Here is an 18,847-nt window from a genome sequence, read left to right on the forward strand (position 1 = left end):
TCACAAAACGACTCCAAAAAGACAAAACTACAAAGAGATGCAAAAGGAATAACAACCATCAAGAGATGCAAAAGGATCATAAAGAGATGCACATTGACATCAATAGGATACAAAAGAAAACACAAAGGGATGCACAAGGACGAAAAACAGATGCAGAATAACCAGAGAGAAAATGCAAAATGGCTAAAAAAAAAAAAAAAAAAAGACACATTATAAGAAGATGTACAAGACACACAGTGACTGAAAAGAGCCCCATAACGACAACAAAGACTAGATAGAGATGCAAAGCGACCTGATTCAGCCATGTTGTTTGACATTGTTTTGTGCCTCTTTTACACTTTTAATCTGGGGGTCTTGCTCCTGAGTCGTGGGCAGGCCTATAACATATCTGTGCCCACTGGTGCACTGGGCCAATTCCCTTGTGTGCATTAGATACCCAGCCTGAGTTGGTATTTATTGTCTCAATACTAAATTTTAGAATAGTATGTCAAAATTATAATTTTGTGTCTGTAAATCAAAATTTCAACTTGAGTATATCTTTTTTTTTTTCACAACTTTTCTGTTGTTGTTGGTTTCATTTTCGTGGTAGAGGTGGGCTTCCATAAATATTTGCATATTGGCAAGCCATTCACTTGCAGGGCTCGCAATATCTCTTATCAGCCACTAGAGGTCAGTGGTGTATTAGTTACAATCAACCCAACAAGTTACCTCTCATATAAAAGATTTTCAGTCCAAACCTATAGGTAAAAGTTGTTTCTGGATGATGGTAACATTAGAGTGAAGAATAAAGATTGAACAAATATGTCAGAACCATACCTAACAATAATATAAAAATACTGCATTAGGTTATGTGAGGTCATATAATAAATATAATAGCGAGACCTCTGTTAAATCCACTTAACAGCAGAAATCTCATATGTTAATCAAAGCTGAAAAGAGTAATTGATCAGTCAATCAGGTGTTCATACATGAGGGTATTTACCACCTTTCATCCTAATTTGGTTTACAGATACCACAAGGCACTGGGTCATAAACACACTTGTTAAAGTGAGCAATAATCGAGGAGGTGTTCAAAGTTAAAACTGCATGTGTGAAAGGGTTGAGGTTTGAAACAGCTTTCAGTGCTTCAGAAAGCTGGTTAACATGGAAAACCTCTGGTTCAGAGCTGACCCTTCTCGCTGACCCTGTGGTACACTGATCTGTATGTGTTTACATGGTAAAAAGCAGCTTTGTTGTGTGAGGATCTAACCTATAAGTACTAAGCCTGGACGAGTTTATACTCCAGATACTCAGAAGAGCTGGAAGCCTGTGCCTCCAGTTAGAGCACCAGTGAGGGTCTCAGTGGGATCTTTCTGTATCTTTTGTCATCACTGCTAATCAACTCCAATGTGATTACATAGTAAGTATTTTTTTCCAAATAAATAGAATGAATAGATGAATAGAAGATACTCAGTAATCCATGGTTATCCAAGAAAGCATGACCTGGTCAAGTCCAGTTGCCCTCAATTAAAATTTTCTTGGATTCTCCAAATAATGTGGTGCATTGTCCTCTCTGCTAAGGATACTGTATGAACACTTTCTTTTTCTCTGTCCAATTTGGTTAATGAGAAGCTACCTTTAGCCATAAATACAGGATTAGGTGTGGAATATATTATAACATTTTCAACATGGGACAGTGGGGCTTTCCATGACCCGTTTGTGGCCATATACGTACATGACAAGAAGCTGGAAGTAAAGTGTGTTTCAGTCCACTCCAACATGTGGTTGGTAGGTGAAATGGAGGGGTCCAATGAAGGCTTGACCAATGGAGGGAGGGAAACAAGGACCAGTCTTTCAAAAGTCTCCGTGATGTGTGAGGTCAATCCTAATGGTCTGTAGTTGCTGGCAGCACTGGGATGGGTCTTCTTCACCACAGGAACAATGTCTTTCACAACATAGGGACCTTCTCCAGATGTAAGCTGAAGTTAAAAAGGCCCTACACTATGACACACAGCTGGGGGGCTGCAGCCCTTGAGCACCCTTGGGTTGATGCTGCCAGGACCAGCAGCCTTTGTTGGGTGAAGTCTCCACAGCTCCCTCTTCATTTCTTGGTGCTGGGTGGTTTTTGATGAAAGTGGTCCATATGAGGGTGCATGTTGAATCTATTGAAGGAGCTAAATTTAATTAATTCAATGCTAAATTTATTTACTCCTATTTAACTCTAGCTTTCGGAAATTAAATTTTGACGATACAGCATCTTACTAATTCAGATAGTTGTCCTGTATAAATGAGAGAGTAGCTAAATTCAGCCATGACCTTTCAGAAAAAAGTAACACCAACTAAACAACTAATGGGTAACTAGCCTTGGCTTTTTATTGGTGAGTAGCCGTTTTATCCAATGACTAGGTTGAAATTCCTGTGATCTGAGGCAGATAAACTATGTTTCAAACAAATATTTAAATATATTAAATGACAGGTTAATTTGATAATCAGTTCATTAGTTCAAATAAACAACTTCCCCATTTCTATCCTATATCTTTGCTATTTCTATACCTTACTGCTATTGCTAATACTGCTACCACTATTACTAATGGCGGTACATATCATACTTATCATACTCCTACTCCCACTACCAATTCTACTATTACCACTTGAACTATTTTTGTTACTTGTACTAATAGGCCTACTACAGCTATTACAATTATTTCTTCTACAGCTATTTCTGTCTGTCCTCAGACCTATTCACACTGGAGTTGAAAATTAACCAGCAGTGGAAAGAATCCCAAAATATCCTGCTGAGGTAGGAGAGCTCCTAATATGCTGATGTTTTACTTTGCTGGTATCCGAACCTGCTTGCATAAAAGGAACCAAGTTTATTTTATATGGACAAAAAGTTAGTGAGCTATATCTACAGAATAATAAAACCACAATCATGTCAAATGCTTTGTTTGGAGGGTTGTAGCCATATTACAAAAAATTAGCACAAATAAAAGATCCCTGAGTTCAGGCTCACAGGGGGACAGAAAACACCCAGATTAGTGTTGAAATAAACCCTGTGGGAATGTATCAGTACTCCACATCCCATGAACTGCCTGCAAAACTTAGAACAGCAAAACAACAAAATTTCAGCATTCAGCAATATTCCCTCTGTATTGAAGCCAAATTATTGCACATCTTTGCCTGTTAAATGTCAACAATAATCTCTTTGTTCCCTTGTTTTTGCCCCAGGCTATTTATATCTGCAGCCAAATGCTATGTGTTACTAAATCCTGGTGGAGGTGTTTGTGTTTTTGGTCATATCTCAGATTATAGGTGGCTGCTAATGCTGAAAACACATGCTACTGTTGAGCTTAACCTCGATAAATTAACACTTGCAAAAACAGAAAAATAGGCAACGGCCAAATGTCACCGAGATCACACACACACTTCCATCGACAATAACAATAATGAGAACAATAGTGATTAGAGAAGGCAGGGATTACCCTTAATCTGCAGTATCTGTGTGTTTGTTTAAGGGGGCAGAATACCCTCCTGTTATTTATATACTCTCTAATTCACATTTACACCTCAATGGCAGAGGTTGTTGGGAGATTATAAAAATCAATCCAAGTGTGTGTTTGTGTGGGTGTCAAGGGGGTTTGGTGGCTGATCTGCCCCCGCATGGACATGACTGATGATCATGAAGATCACAGGGAGAATTACTAACTTAATTACCAAGATGATCTGATGAACAGATGCCTGTGAGCTTCCTTCTGTCATCTGACAGGCCCTTCCCAGCCTAACGCAGTCACTCCAAATGCTTGTTATTTATCACTGCCTCTGTTGGCTTCTGTGCAAGGTATACAGAGGAAAGAAAGTATTTTTTGGGGGGGGCTAAATGAAGTGTGGGGAAAGTTGTGTGGACAGGTATGCAGAATGATCCTGGTCAGCCAGATGATGGCAGCATTTCTGCAGCTTGTTGTTACACTGAAACCTCTGACGCACTTGCTTTAGTCATTCCCCCTCTGTGAGATGGCTGTTTTTCGTTCAGCATGAACATTTTGTAAATATACTGCAAGGTGCAGCATAAGCATAAAAGGGCACCAAATCACTGACAAAAGAAGGTTGCTTCTCTTTAAACACTTTTCTTTTCTTACAGAGAAAAAGCTATATTTTGAAGAAATAACGACTATCATTATTACCAATTGTAGACACCACTGGAGTGTTAAAGTGGAGAATAAATGGTAAGGGAATGAAATAAGAAACATAAGGTTCCGGTTGGAGAGGAATACCCACTGGTTTAAAAATAGGCCACCACGCTCCTTATATAACAAGTAGGACGTCAGGGTTGTTTACAATGTTGGTGTCTGAGAAATGAAGGGTTACAATCCAGCATTATGCTGCACATTTCAAATCCTCATTAATCCAAATGGGATCAGTTGGCCTGTCAATCACATTTAAAAAAAAAAAAGAAAGAAAGAAAAAGAAAAAAAGAGAAAAGAAGAGAAAAGAAGAAGAAGAAAAATGTATTTGATCGTTATGCTGCAAAAAATATATATAAACACGAGCCATGGATGTGTGTTTTTGCATTATACTTTCATTTACAGTAAGATTTACAGGAATTCGTATTATTCAATGGGCTCCACATAATTTCAGTTTCTCTATTAGAGAGCTGCTGGTAAAGCGGGGGCGGGGTTTACGTGCAGTGAATTATTAAACCAGCCAATAGGCAGCGTCACAGCCGGATGATGGACAGGCACGGCCCCTGCAGGGCGCACCGCCCCCCTATGACTCTGTGTTTTATTCTGTTTTTAGAGCAGCAGCGTCACATGTTGTTTTTCTCCAGAATCGGATCGGTCTCTGGTCTGGTCCGGTTGTACTGTTTCTGCTACCGTGGCGGACAGCGGACTCATATATCGCTGTCTGCTATGGATTAGATAAAAACGGGTTACCTTTAAAGTTTTGTTTTTGCTGCGAGATATCTTAAAAAAAAAAAAAAAAAAAAAAAAAAAGGACTCTGCTTATCTGGAACTTGAAAAGAGAAGTGGAGCGAAATGGCAAGTCCTCCGGCGACGGGAGGACACCTGTTATCTAATGGGACGAATGGTGTGAAGAAGTGCGGATACCTGAGGAAGCAGAAACACGGACACAGGCGCTTTTTCGTGCTTCGGGAGCCGACCGAGCGCTGCCCTGCTCGGCTGGAGTATTATGAAACCGAGAAGAAATGGAGAAATAAGTCCGCCGCCAAACGGGTGATAACTTTGGACTCGTGTCTGTGCGTAAACAAACGGGCTGACGCCAAACACAAGTACCTCATCGCCCTCTACACCAAGGACGAATACTTCGCTGTGGCCGCTGAAAACGAGCAGGAGCAGGAAGGCTGGTACAGGGTTTTGACTGATTTAATAGCCGAGGGAAAAGTGTACGACAGCCCCGCATCCACCTCCTCTTTAGTGGGCTTTGAGGAGGCCAGCTACGGACTAATAACCCCCGCAACAGCTGCCTATAAGGAGGTATGGCAGGTCAACCTGAAATCCAAAGGCTTGGGTCAGATCAAGAACCTCACTGGAGTGTACAGGCTGTGTTTGTCCAGCCGCACCATCAGCTTTGTCAAACTGAACTCTGAAACAGCAGCTGTCAGTTTACAGCTCATGAACATCCGGAGATGTGGCCACTCAGACAGCTTCTTCTTCATAGAGGTGGGCCGGTCGGCGGTCACCGGGCCTGGGGAGTTCTGGATGCAGGCAGAGGACTCAGTAGTGGCACAGAACATCCACGAGACCATCCTGGAGGCCATGAAGGCTATGAAGGAACTGTCTGAGTTCAGACCGAGGAGCAAAAGCCAGTCTGCCAGCACTAACCCTATCTCTGTGCCCACACGACGCAACCTCAACAACCTCCCTCCCAGTCAGACAGGCCTGGTGAGGAGATCCAGGACAGATAGCATGGCAGCCACATCCCCAGGGAGAAAGTTCACATCCTGCCGGATAAGAACAGCCAGCGAGGGAGATGGCAGCGTGACCCGGCCTGTGTCCATGTCCATATCTGTGAATGGGAGTCCAACCAGTCCGAACTGTGGGAATCACCTCAGTAGGTCTCACACCCTCAGCAGTGGGCGCACCTGCAGGATGCTAGAGTCATCCTCCAACCTGCATCACAGCAGGTCTATGCCAGTCTCCAACTCCCCTCCAGTTGCCTCCAGTCCTATTAGCATGTCTCCCAGAGGGGGGGCTACTATCTCCACTCCTGACAAGGCCAGGCGGCCTTTCAGCTGCAGCGCCTCCATCTCTGGCTCCCTCAGTGACACCGGCTTCATGCTGTGTGATGATTTCAGCTCCAGCCCAGGCGAACCTAAATTTCTCCCCCTGACCCGCAGTGACACCCCTGACTCCCTCTCCAGCACACCTCCATCCCGTGACATCAGTGACCCTTGTGGCTACATGATAATGGAGGGGACGAATGGTGGCAGGTCTGGCGCTGGCAGTGAGGGTCTGGCGTATGACAAGGCTTACAGAAAGCGGACACACTCCCTCACCACACCACGTCAGCAGAGAGTGGTGGCGCCGCTGTCCTCGGCCTCCCTGGATGAGTACACACTCATGAGGATGGCCCATGGACAGAACTCTCACTCTGCCTCACCCAAAGTGTGCTACCCTGAGGATTATGGAGACATTGAAATCGGTTCATCCAGGAGCTCCAGTAGTAATCTTGGCGACGATGGGTACATGCCAATGACACCAGGTGTAGCACCCCAGTCTGGAAAGGTAGACAACTACGTGCCCATGAGCCCCATGTGTGTCTCAGCACCCAAGCAGATAGTGAACCCCAGGGTGCATCCTCAGGCAGCTGCCAGCAGTGGCTACAAAACCAACTCCCCTTGCAGCAGCTCTCTGGAGGACAACGGCTACATGAGAATGTGGTGTGGCTCCAAATCCTCCATGGAGAGCCCAGACAGGCATGGTGAATACATGAACATGTCACCTGGAAACCCACCTCCACTCCAGACCCCCCCTGACTGCTATTTGGGCCTGCTGGCTGGTGAACCCGCACAAGTTAGGTCAGCTTACCAGGGCGGCTCCCTCACACTACCTGCTAAACTCCAGGCCTCAAAGCATGAAGACAACCAGTATGTGTTGATGAGCCCCCAGAGTTTGAGGCAGAGGGTGGGGGATTCCGACTATTACTCAGTGATGCAGCCCAGCACGGCTCAGACCTCACCACTGAGCCCCTCAGTCCCCTCTCCTGTCAGACATGGTCGGGTGGAAACTCTTCCCTACAGAGGGAGGCTGGGCAGGCCTAACAGGCTCTCCCTGGACACCCTGAGGACCCTGCCCAGCATGAATGAACACCCCCTGCCGGGTGAGCCCCGGAGCCCTGGGGAGTACATTAACATAGACTTCAGTGGCACCAGATTCTCCCCGCCCTCCACTGTATCAACAGAGAGCCAGTCTTCATCTCTGGGTTCTAGTGGCGGGGGCCCGGGGAGGTCCTCCCTGACAGACTACATAAACCTGGAGCTGGGGTCACACTTCCCCAAGGACGCTGATGCTCCTGCTGAGCGCCTGGGCACACTCCCAGTGTTATCCATGTGCCCCTGCTCAGAGGATGATAGAGTTTACCATCTGGGGAGTGAGAAAGGGTCTCAGGGCCTTGGCAACGAGATGAAAAATGACTACACTGAGATGACGTTTGGGATGACCAGCTCGCCTCCACAGCTTGTTCCTCAGAACACAGCAAGGTATGTATGTCAGTGTTGGGAGGGAGCAGTTTTATGATTTATTGTCAACTGTTACAACAGTCCGGTGGTGTAATTAATCACAGGCTGAAAATAGTGAGTCAGTTATTAGAAGAGCAGCTCACAGGTGTTTTAATTCCTCTGAATGAACGAACGTACATTTTTGCTCAATGGATTCATCCAACAAGCTGTTATCCCCGAGAGGTGTTAGAGATGTTGGAAACAAGAGGCAGATAAGGATTTTAAGCTTCATTACATTTGGGGTGTAAATTATGCAAAAGGGACCAAGACTCACCATCATGTAAATGTCACGTAAAGTCTTTAACAGCTCAATGGTCACATTTTTCTGTATATTCAGTATGAAAATCAAAGCTATACGACAACTAAACATCTCATATTTTGAACATCCAGCAGCCAGAGCAGCAGGGAGAGGAGGCTGTCTCTGGAGGAGCAGGGAGTCCCAGAAAGCATTGGGGTCTTCCTGCTTGGAGCCACCTCTTCCTCCACAGTGGACCCTGACTGCTCTGCCAAGGTAATCCGGGCCAATCCACAGGGACGTCGCCGCCACAGCTCCGAAACCTTCTCCTCCACTGCCACCGTGACGCCCGTGTTTCCCTCCTTCGCCCGTGGCGACACAGTGAAGAGGCACAGCTCGGTGGAGAACATCTCATCCCGGAGCAGCGAGGGCTCAGATGAGGAGTACGGCAGCCCGGTCAACCGGCAGAGCTCGGCCGGCTACCCAAACGGACTGAACTACATCGCCTTGAACCTGCTGGACAACAGGGACGTGGAGAAATGTGAAGACCTGGTTGGCTTCAAACCCACCAGCAGCTGCAAAGGGGGTATCAATGGATTACACAGCACACCATATGTCTGTTTGGGATTCAAGGAGGCCGCAACCACTGCCAAAGGTGAGCGAGATGGATGTCAGATGTGTTACTGCTAAATAATTGATCTAAACATTCAGCTTTAAGTGCTGCATGTGTTGTTATTCTAAAGGAGGGAATAAAATGTTTCAGGAATTTAAACATCTTTTAATGGAAACAAATGTCCAGAACAGTTTGGTTTAGTGTGTGGACAGAGAGCTGCACTGTACAGTGAGCAGTCAAGTAGGAGAGAAGAAACAAGGATGAAGGAAAACGTGCATTTCCTCTAGATTTCCAAACTAGCTGTGGATTCCATCATCAATTCAATCCAACATCAATTTGTGGCTCTGATGCTGCCTTTAGGTGCTCCTCCAAAGCTCCTACTTCTGAACACTTAAAATCCTGTAACAGGATCAGTGTATTTGTGGCTATAATTTACTTTAACAAACAAAAAAAAACTGTGAAAATTAAGAGGAGACCTGCAGTCGCTCTTTCTGTTTCGGTCACTTCTCTTTGGATCATCCATATTTGTTGAGTCCCGGTATTTCCCACCACACTTAAATGCAGCACGAGGCTGCTATGAAACGTGACCAGGCTGAGAGCTCTCTGAAGTAAACAAGCTCCATGACAGAGCAGGACGCTGCCTTGCTGCCTCTGTTGTGGGATGCAGATACCAAAAATACACAAGTAGACCTCAGTGTTCCACCAACGCAGACAAATCAAAGGGTTTCGTGAAGAATTAACACAAAATGATTCATAATAGACCTTCAGACAGTTCACAGTAATTTAAGCAGCTTAGATAATTTCATATTAAGTCAGAAAAAGTGGTTTACTTTGGCTTGTCATTAGCAGTCATGGCACAGGAAAGCCTCTGAGCTGATAGTTGAGGCTTCCTGTCAGTTGTAATGTCACACTGAGCTGCAGGCATTTCCGGCTGTTGTTTTTCAGTTGGGTAGGCATTAGGATGTGTTGCACATCGATGTGACCTCTATAGACCCCTTATTCCCACCATCCCATGATCAATACCATGTCCCAGAATATCCCAATGAGCAAAATAAACCTGTGGTGGGAGGGGGAGGGGGGTGCAGATGGTGTAAACAAAGCACAGGGACGGCTGAGTGTTGACATTAAAGCCAAGTTTGACCCTCTGTCCCCAATTCCATTTATTGGATGCAGTGAAATCACATGTGAGCACCTTTTGAGCGCAGTGTTGTGTGCTGACTTGTGAGGCCCAGCACAAGTGGATATGTGTTTGTGTGTGTGTCCTTGTAGGGAAAGCAAGGGAAAACAACAAAGTGGGCGAGTTGCTATGTGGCCATCAGGTAACTAGATGTCACGGTCCACATTCCTGGCAGAGTGGGTTTGAAAAGTTGCTGTGAGAGGGGCCTGTTGTTGTCCCCGGGCTCTAGGCTATTTCAATAGAAAGTTGCTTTTATTTCACCACAAGGCCCCTGTGTATTGGCAGAGAGGTTATCTTATGTTTCCATTTGAACACACAGGATTATGATTATTTGTACAGTCAGTGGTGTGGCAAATAAAGAGGAATGCACCAACACCAAGCTACCCCCCACAATATAGGTATTTTCCCAGAAGGGCCTTAATTTGACAGTGATATGTACATGAAGTGAAGTCAGGTCGGCTGCATCCTTTCAGATACTTTATATGCAGCAGAATGACTATTATCAACACGTGCCTGTATGTTTGTTTGTTGTTATCTTCATGTTCTGTACTCATGTTTTGATGGAGAGCAAATATTTTTTTATGGTGCTAATAAAGGTTGTTGTTGAATGTAACTGACCAGGGGGAGGGAGGGAAAAGAGTCACGCACATACATGTGGACTCTAGCACGTACACATGCAGAGCAGTCAGGGGCTGTTTTTTTCTCTGTCTTTTTTTTTTTTTTTTTTTTTTTTCCAGTGGCATAGCTTGCATCCGTGAACACTTGGCTGGGATGTAGAGAGAGAGAGAGAGAGAGAGAGAGAGAGAGAGAGAGAGAGAGAGAGAGAGAGAGAGATGCCTGTTTTGTTTTCCAGTGCTGCTTGCCTGACTGTTTGTGGGAGAGCGAATGAATGCGTGCATAATGGGGCAGGATGGCACGTGCACTCCACTGCCCTTCTGCCTCATTAGGCTGTTCACTTAGCAGAAGTAAGACAAGCAGAGGGGGGGAGATGGAGCACAACCTTGTATGCTCAGTGGAAAGAGGAGGGGAGGGGCTTGGGCTTTTTAAAGCAACAAACAAACTCATTGGTGAGGGCCCCTTTCAACCAAGGTGCATTCTGGGAGTGTAGGGATGGCAGACCTGACCACTTGTTTACTGAACACTCAGTCCCACTGCTGTGTGGCGAAGCGCGTTGAAGGAGGTCAGAGTGCGCTACGGGGTTTTTTGGCGGCAGGCCCCACTGGTAGAGCACTTTAAATATGTGTTTATCAGGACGTAATGCCGGGCCCCTGGTCCGTGAGCCACCCTGACCCAAAAGTCTGCAGGTTTCCATTACAGCCAAACACTTCCACACCACGACTCTGCCGATTAGTTCGCCCTCTGACTGAAATGCAGTTTGGCTGGAATGAAAACCTGCTGACTCTTGGGGTCAGAGTAACATCTGGTTGAATACCACTGCTCTGGAGGAAGATGTGGCTGTTTGTCAGGATCAAAGAACCGCTAAAGCAGTCAGCCCTAACTGCCTCATGGAATTTAGCGTTTGCCCCCCAGACTCATGTGACAGCCCCCTCAGTGTGAAACGTGACTGCGCTGCTTCCAGTAAACAAAACCCTGTGGTCATAAGCTCTCGACAGCTGGATACATTCTTTTTCCTTTGCTCCACCTGGAGTCAGCTTAGATGTCTTAATGCCTGGCATAAGGGTCAGGTATTTGTTTAACTCCTGTTCTGTCAGCGGGCCAGCCCATGTGACTCTGAGGTGGTGTTTACCTCTGCCCTAACCCAAGCTGCCTGTCTCCTCTAGCAGCCCTGGCTAGCCACAGCTCAGCCAGGTGGATGTTCTGTACCAGACCCAGATTAGCCAAGTCAGCCGTCTCCGTTTCCAGCCCCTCGTCTGACTAATACCGCTGTCTGACGGCATCAACCGGCTCCTGCTTCCACTGTGATGATTCAAGGAGCTTGATTAACATAGTCAGATGATTCCTCCTACAGCTGGACTTGTATAACAATTTGCTTTTTTTTTTTCGTTTCATGGTGTTTTAACAGGAGTGTTTATAATTTCATCTTTAGGCATCATAGTGGGTGGAAACTGGGGGTAGAAAAAATGAGTGAGGGACTGGAGGAGCCCTGCTGTGACACTCCGATTTCCTCCTAAGTGTTAATGGCAGATGGCCACTCTCTGGAGGGCAAGTATGTGAGAGTGTGTATGTGTAGTTGGGGTGGGGGTGGGAGGGGTGGGTTAAACACCTGCCATTCTGCCCTATCGTCACACACATGCAAACACTCTCATTACACTGATTTCCCTGCCTGTGCCCACGCTAGCATGCAAAGATATACATATCACTGCATGTCTCTCTCGCACACAAACAGACACACACACACACCAGCACACACATTTCTACTTACTCACTATCCTACCACTAATGACAGCCCACCATCTGCCGCGCCCACAGGCTGCAGAGAGCATGACCATCAGCACCGAGTGAGTGTGTGTGTGTGTGTGTGTGTGTGTGTGTGTGTGTGTGTGTGTGTGTAATTCGTTGGCCAGATTAGAGGCATTCATGTCCATCTACTCAAATCCCACTTCCTCTTAACGTCATTCAGTCGGTAGTATTGCAAGTGATGTCATCACAGAGATGATGCACCCAGTGATTGCCAGCGCATGCTGTCCCCACCCCCCGCAGTATATGTATATGTACTTATGTTACACACATTTCCAGTGATGTGTGTGTTCTTTATGATGTAGAGGGTACAGCAAGCAAAGGAGTCGAGCTGCGCAGCCATGTATCCCTAACTCGCACTGAGCATGCTCATTAGATGGGGCTGTCATAACAAGGTGTGTTTTGACTCAGGGAGTGAAGAGGGAATTAGAGAAGAGACTTGTTTATACACATACACACACACACACACACACATCATGATTCCTCGGTTCCCTCTTTTCCTGTTTTTGTGTTTTTCTAGAATTTTAAAATTCAGCCGAAACATTTATGATTTGACAGAAAATTAATCCTAAACTATTTTGATAGTCGATCATTTATGTTGTGTTGAAATTTGAGACAATGTGGCAAGTTTAGCTTGTGATTTTTAGACTTGTGAAACGTGATGACAGTCACAAGTCGACACTGCTTCATGTTCAGAATAACGTTATCATGATACACCGGTACTCACGATGACAGTGATGTTTAAAAGATGAAATATTAATATTGTGTTAAGAATACACATATGATAATATCATGATGGCAGATGTTGGGCCATGTGGATCTTTTGTTTAGTTATGGTTACACACCATCTCTCTACCTCCCTAGACTCATATCTGAGTATAATTCATTGGCCAAAAAAATGACAAAACACACAATAAACAAAGATAAAGATAGATTTGACTGGTAGCATTATTAGTATTTATTTATTTTCAAATTTTGTATAGATATTGTGATACTATCATTATCATATACCATATTGTTATCTATCCTATGTTACAGAAAATTTAAGGTCCCTGAGTGTTGGTCTCACAAAACAAGCCAAAACAAGCAATTTGATCACATCACTTTTTTCTGACATTTTATAGACGATTTATCCAGAAAAAAATTGGCACATTAATCAGTAGTGAATCGATAATGTGGAACTTTGCTCTTCACACACACTAAGACTGGAACCACTTTATTTACTGCTGAAATGCTGGCCATCATTATTACTTAGTGGAGCCCTCATGTGGCTCTGTAACATTCTGTTCTGGCTTTTGTGGAATTACTCGTAAAGGTGACACCTGATTTCAGCCATCAGCTTGATTGTTCAGTCCATTGTTGCTGCTTCCCTGCACACCACCTCAAACTAAAACACACACACACACACACACACACACAAGCTGTTAATGGTTTATTTACATCCACAGCAGAGCTGCAGTGAAGCTAAAATCTTGCAGTTCTAACAAAGCAGCACAGAAAGCCACAGAAAGAAATCCAGAAATGCCACGTTACTTGATATATAGAGAACAAACATGCACACGTAACAGCAGAGGCTCCTGTGTCAGAGTTTCCAGGCAGTGTGTGTGTGTGTGTGTGTGTGTGTGTGTGTGTGTGTGTGTGTATGTGTATGTGTATGTGTATGTGTGTGTGTGTGTGTGTCGTGGTACAGGGAGGCGGGGGGCTAAAGTAGGCCGGGATGTTCCAGACAGAAGCGCTAGCTGCGAGATAACTGCGTGGCCAGCGTTCCCCACATTTAGCCAGCCACGGCTCCAGATGAGATTACAGCCTCTGCAGGCGAGATTAGACGGCCAGGGTTAGATCAACGAGAGCCAGCGGCTACTCCACAGACAGCAGCTGGGGAATACGTAATGCAAGGTGTTGGCATTTGTTCACTTTAGCATGTCCACATTTTTCCTTGTCATTGAGCTATAATTAACAGAAATCTAATTGGAAACTAAAATCATTAACAATATCGCAGTTTGCTTCAGACATTGAATCAGTATATATGTACAAGTAAATTTGGATGCTTTGATAGTGAATTACATAAGATACAGGGACTTATAGAATTTAGTGACGTAACATTGTTTATGTCCTCAATTACACTTCACCCTTCTCTGTTTATCATTTATTCATGTCAAAATATGTATAATAATATACATTTTTTTCAAGCCTTTTTCTTCATGAATTTGGTGACAGCTCTTTAAAAAAAAAAAAGCTTTTCAAGAATTAAGAAAAAAAGCCTTCAGCCTTTCAGCCTGATCACTGCAGCATTTCTGAGGTTGTCCAATGGCTTTTTAAAGCATTTCACCTGCCTGTGATAGAAGAGTCCCAGCCCAAAGACCATGTCATACATGTATGGTTTCATGACCCATGACTGCAGCGAGAATATTGTCTTCCTGAAAGCCAGTACCCCAGCGACCCTAGGGGTTGTCTCCTTCATACCTACACCCCCTTCCCAGCCCCTCATTGGTGGACTCCAGCTCTTCCTGGAGGCTTCCAGTTGACCAAATGTTCCTTCCACCCCTTGACCAGCGTCCTGACTACAAGTAAATCCTTCCCTCTTTGTGTGTGCAGCACACCCTCCTCCACATGCACCATAAAACCTGACATACTTATCAATGCTTGTTATGACCAGAGTTTCCCTCTCTATGTATAAAATCAGAGATGCATCAGCTACTGCACTGCTCACTGCCACTACTGTTGGTCTTCCTCTGTTCAGCGGGTGTCCATAGCAACACGGCAGCGCGACAGGAGACCCCCGACCCCCATCACTCCACATTCCAGATTATGTAATTACGACCGTTGTCGGCCAGCCTCCCACTCCCAGCCTGCCCCCAAATGGACTGTACTATATAGTGCCCCCACCGTCCTTCAAGAGCTTCCCAGGCCAAGTGGCTGGTGTGCTAGGAAAATGACACACAGCATCTGACCACACAACAACTGGGCTGGTGGGGCGACCACTGGCAGAGCCTTAAAGTTTTGATGAGCAGGTCCCAGTTTTGTGATGTAGTGTATATATCGTGCTATTTAGCTGATGAATGGTTGTTAGCAGAAACTACCTGAGATGAGACTTTTAAGAAACACTGAGCCACCCTCAGTGTAAACACAACTTGTTTTTTTTACAAAAAAAGACCCCCCTTTTTTTTGTATCACCATTGTTGGCCTTTAGCTGCTTCAATGGTATGTATTCACTCCTATTCAGCTAATGGAAGTGCATCACATTTGTATTTCAGTTTTTACATGTGAAAAAATAGCTAATAGCTACATTAGCTAATAGCATGCGACTGTTACAGATTATCAGATTGTGTACTTAATTGAATATTTCCATTAACTCTCCTTTTTTCTCTTATATCATCTCTTTCAGACTGAGCGACTCCTCCGTCCTCCGACTTGGCGTCTTCACCAATCTGCTGCTTGAAAAAAAACAACAACAAAAAAAACATCAACCCTGCCCTTCCATTGGGCCCTGTGGCCCTAAAAGACTGTCTGGACCCTCAGCAACAGACACACACAGCACATACACACGCTTAGGAAACAAGCATGCCACCATCTATGCATGTCATGAGTTTGCTAAAGGCAGGACAAGTGTGTTTGTGTGTGTATGTGTGTGTGTGTCTCATGTTCCCTGCGCTTTTAGAGGCCATTTCTCAGATGACCCAAATTTTGGCGCAAGCACAGAAGCAAAGATAGTCAGACAATAACAAAACCCTCATGGTACCCAGACATTATTTATTTACTTGAGGGTAGTTTTATGACTACCTGTATGTGTGCGAGTGTGTGTTTCTGGGGAAGTATGACCAACTGGTATGTCAGTGAACAATGAAACCTACTATGGAAATGGCCCAGGGAGCAAGGATACAAGGTACACTGGGTATATAATTATATTTAGATTAGATATTTTATTTATTTTTGGAAGATGAATGTCTGATAAGACCTACCCAATGCCTTAATGTCTATTGTCCTTATGTTTTCTATGAAATGACAGATAAATATTCTATTACGGTATGTCTGGACCTACATCTCTATATTGTTATTCTCTTGTGGAAATCAAAAAGCCTAGTTTATCATTAAAATATATTATTTCTGAAATGTACAGTAAAGTGGGAGATCTGATTTATCGTATTGATATTAAAGTATTTTCTTAATTACTAATTTCTTATTTATTCTAACCTAGTTTATTTTTTGTCCAATCAAAACGCTGGACTTAAAGAAATATATTTCTAAATGTCTTTAAGAGTTATGCATGTCTTTATAACTCAGTTCAGACCCCACAACACCAGGCATCTGAATGCACTGTACCTCCCACAGTTCCTCAGTCACTTGAGCCTGAAAACCTCACACACTCCTACCTTCAAATCTACAGCCTACTGTTTAGCTCAACACAGGCTGCCCTGCTGTGATATCATTTGATGGTACAACTGTCTAGCTGAGGAGATAATAGAGGGGTGGAGCCAATGAAAAATGTCAAGGTTGGGAAACAGTCCAGACGGGTTCTGGTCAACGAGTGAGTGGAGAAAGAGGTGTCAGCAGTACTGGACAAGCACTGAGGGGAGGGGCAAAGCAGGGTAGTAGAAGAAGAGAGGCCAAGAGCCACATCTGGCACCATCATGGAGGTTCACTAGAGAATCAGCTGTCTGGAAAATATAACTGTTTGGCAGATAGCATAAATAAATTAGAGCTGGCTGAAGAGAATTATGTAATGTTACAATTTAAAGTCAGACTATGTCACTACTGTATAGTAATTTTGAGATAATGCTAATTGCTAACACATATTGTAATAGTAGCACAAGCAGATAAGGTTCATCAATTCATCAAGTAAATTACTTAAGCTACTGGTCATACCAGACCAAGTACGGCAGCAGCAAAATCTCTAATGAACGAGTCCAATGAATTAAAACGCAATGTGTAATTGCTTCTGAATTTGTAAAAGGAATCTGTTATTTCTTCCTTTAAATGTCACGTATTCTCTCTCTCTAAAGTAAGTCTACGTAATTTTTGCTGAACAGCATCTACTATGGCCATAAGTAGTAATCTCAGGATAATGATAAATGCTAAATGTAGTGTAATACTAGTAGAAGTCAAGAAGAATGTAAAAAGTATGCAAGCTAACTCACTGAGTTACACAACACTATCTATCATAAAGTTTGATAATGTTTGCCAACATTAGCTACCATAAGGTAGTGGTCGCACTAAGGCTTTAACAAGGGTGCGTTTCATTTATGATAAATTCAACCTTTCATTTGTTGGAACACAAATGTGTCTAACTTTTTTTCAAAAGTCATGCAGAAATTAAACATTTTAATCAATAGAGACATGATCAAAAAATATTAAATACTGGTGCCTCCCAAGAGCTTTGAACCTCCAAAATGGCTGCCAGTAGTAACATTATCTAAAAGCTCTCTATCAACATCCTGATTCTATGGTTTTTGCATCGTCCACTGTGCTGACTCCGACTGGTTCACAGCCCCTTTAGTATATACATTAGATTGTAAAACTTTTAACCATGTCTGAATGTATTGCTGAGCTGGTGGGAACACCACAGAAACATAATGTGGGAAACGGTTTTGACAGAGTTGAATAATATTAGAGCTGTACTATGCTGGTATCTATTTATCTTCAGAGTCTTGAATGTGTATATTGTGTACATAGAAAGAGTTTAACTAAAAAAATATTGAAAATACATAGAGTACTTAGATTTGACCCATGTTGCAATGATATTCCTGTGTAAAGACTTTGGCTACCGATTTTTAAAAAGGGGATTGGGTTTTTGCTTTTGGGTTGTACAGTGTATTGTATGCTTTTCTCCCTCACAGTCTCTGTGACTACATGAAAAAAAAACTCTGTCTATTTTATTATAGAGATCTCTTTGCCTTGTTGACACACTTTACCTAATGGCATATGCAATAGTGACATAAATACAATCTAGTTTACAACCGTGGAACCAAATGTAACATTGCATCGATGATTTTGTTTTTCTGTTTGTGACAAGCAGAAGCCGTTTTGCTCCTTGTACATTTCTCTTAATGCCAAGTGTTTTGTTTTCATCGCTGGGAACTTTGTTCTTGACATGTCTCAAAGCACTTTTCCCCATTTCTGTGTCCATGGACAGATTCTTGTTTTACAGATTGATCTTGGACTGACATAGTTTGAATGTGTCATTGTCTTCCATTGTACATAAATCAATATACTGTTTATTGTGATGCTCACAAGAGATGATAATGATTTATAAAATCTGGTAGTCAAGTATTGCTTTTGTCTGTACTGATTATGGATAGCAACCTACAGAAATAAATGAATTTATTTAAAGAGGTACAACTTTGTCTTCACTTTCTATTTCCACAAGTAATGTTTCATGCAGCCTAAGTGACAAAACCCCTTCTTCTCATTGCAATAAAATCATAAAGTTATTATATTATTAATAAAATAATTGAAATATAATATTTTTTTAATTATGGGGATTACCTTTATCTATCAGTACTATAAAGATAAAAACTGATTTAAAATATTAAAAATATATATACAAATATTAATTAATTACATTATTAATATGTTCACAAATACTGGCAAATTGTAAAATGTAGTATAGTATTATCACAAGTAGATAAGAGTCATACAGTCAGCAAATTGAATCAGCACTGTTATACAGCAGTATCTATCTCAAGTTTGTTA

The 18,847-nt window shown here is 43.3% G+C and overlaps 1 protein-coding gene across 2 annotated transcripts; it reads left to right on the plus strand.

Moving 5' to 3' along the window:
* Positions 1-4,762: 4,762 nt before the first annotated feature.
* LOC139609451 (insulin receptor substrate 2-like) lies at positions 4,763-18,493 on the plus strand. 2 transcript variants are annotated; one of them, XM_071464052.1, is made up of 3 exons: positions 4,763-7,696; positions 8,108-8,604; positions 15,543-18,493. In XM_071464052.1, exons 1-3 carry the CDS (start codon positions 5,013-5,015, stop codon positions 15,545-15,547), a joined length of 3,186 nt encoding a protein of 1,061 aa, XP_071320153.1. In that variant the 5' UTR covers positions 4,763-5,012; the 3' UTR covers positions 15,548-18,493. The 2 variants fall into 2 exon arrangements, with proteins under 2 accessions (XP_071320153.1, XP_071320152.1); XM_071464051.1 differs by having other exon boundaries at positions 4,764-7,696; positions 8,105-8,604.
* The last annotated feature ends 354 nt before the right edge of the window (positions 18,494-18,847 follow it).

The sequence above is a fragment of the Trachinotus anak genome, unplaced genomic scaffold, assembly GCF_046630095.1.
Source record: "Trachinotus anak isolate AG129_WGS33_773 ecotype Australia unplaced genomic scaffold, CSIRO_AGI_Tana_v1 ptg000026l, whole genome shotgun sequence".
Classification (NCBI taxonomy): Eukaryota; Metazoa; Chordata; class Actinopteri; order Carangiformes; family Carangidae; genus Trachinotus; species Trachinotus anak.

Excerpts from the sequence above, each read along its gene's own strand:
- LOC139609451 (XM_071464051.1), top strand. The coding sequence starts at position 5,013 with ATGGCAAGTCCTCCGGCGACGGGAGGACACCTGTTATCTAATGGGACG. Across the intron at positions 7,697-8,104 it reads GTTCCTCAGAACACAGCAAG|CAGCCAGAGCAGCAGGGAGA; the intron begins GTATGTATGTCA and ends TTGAACATCCAG.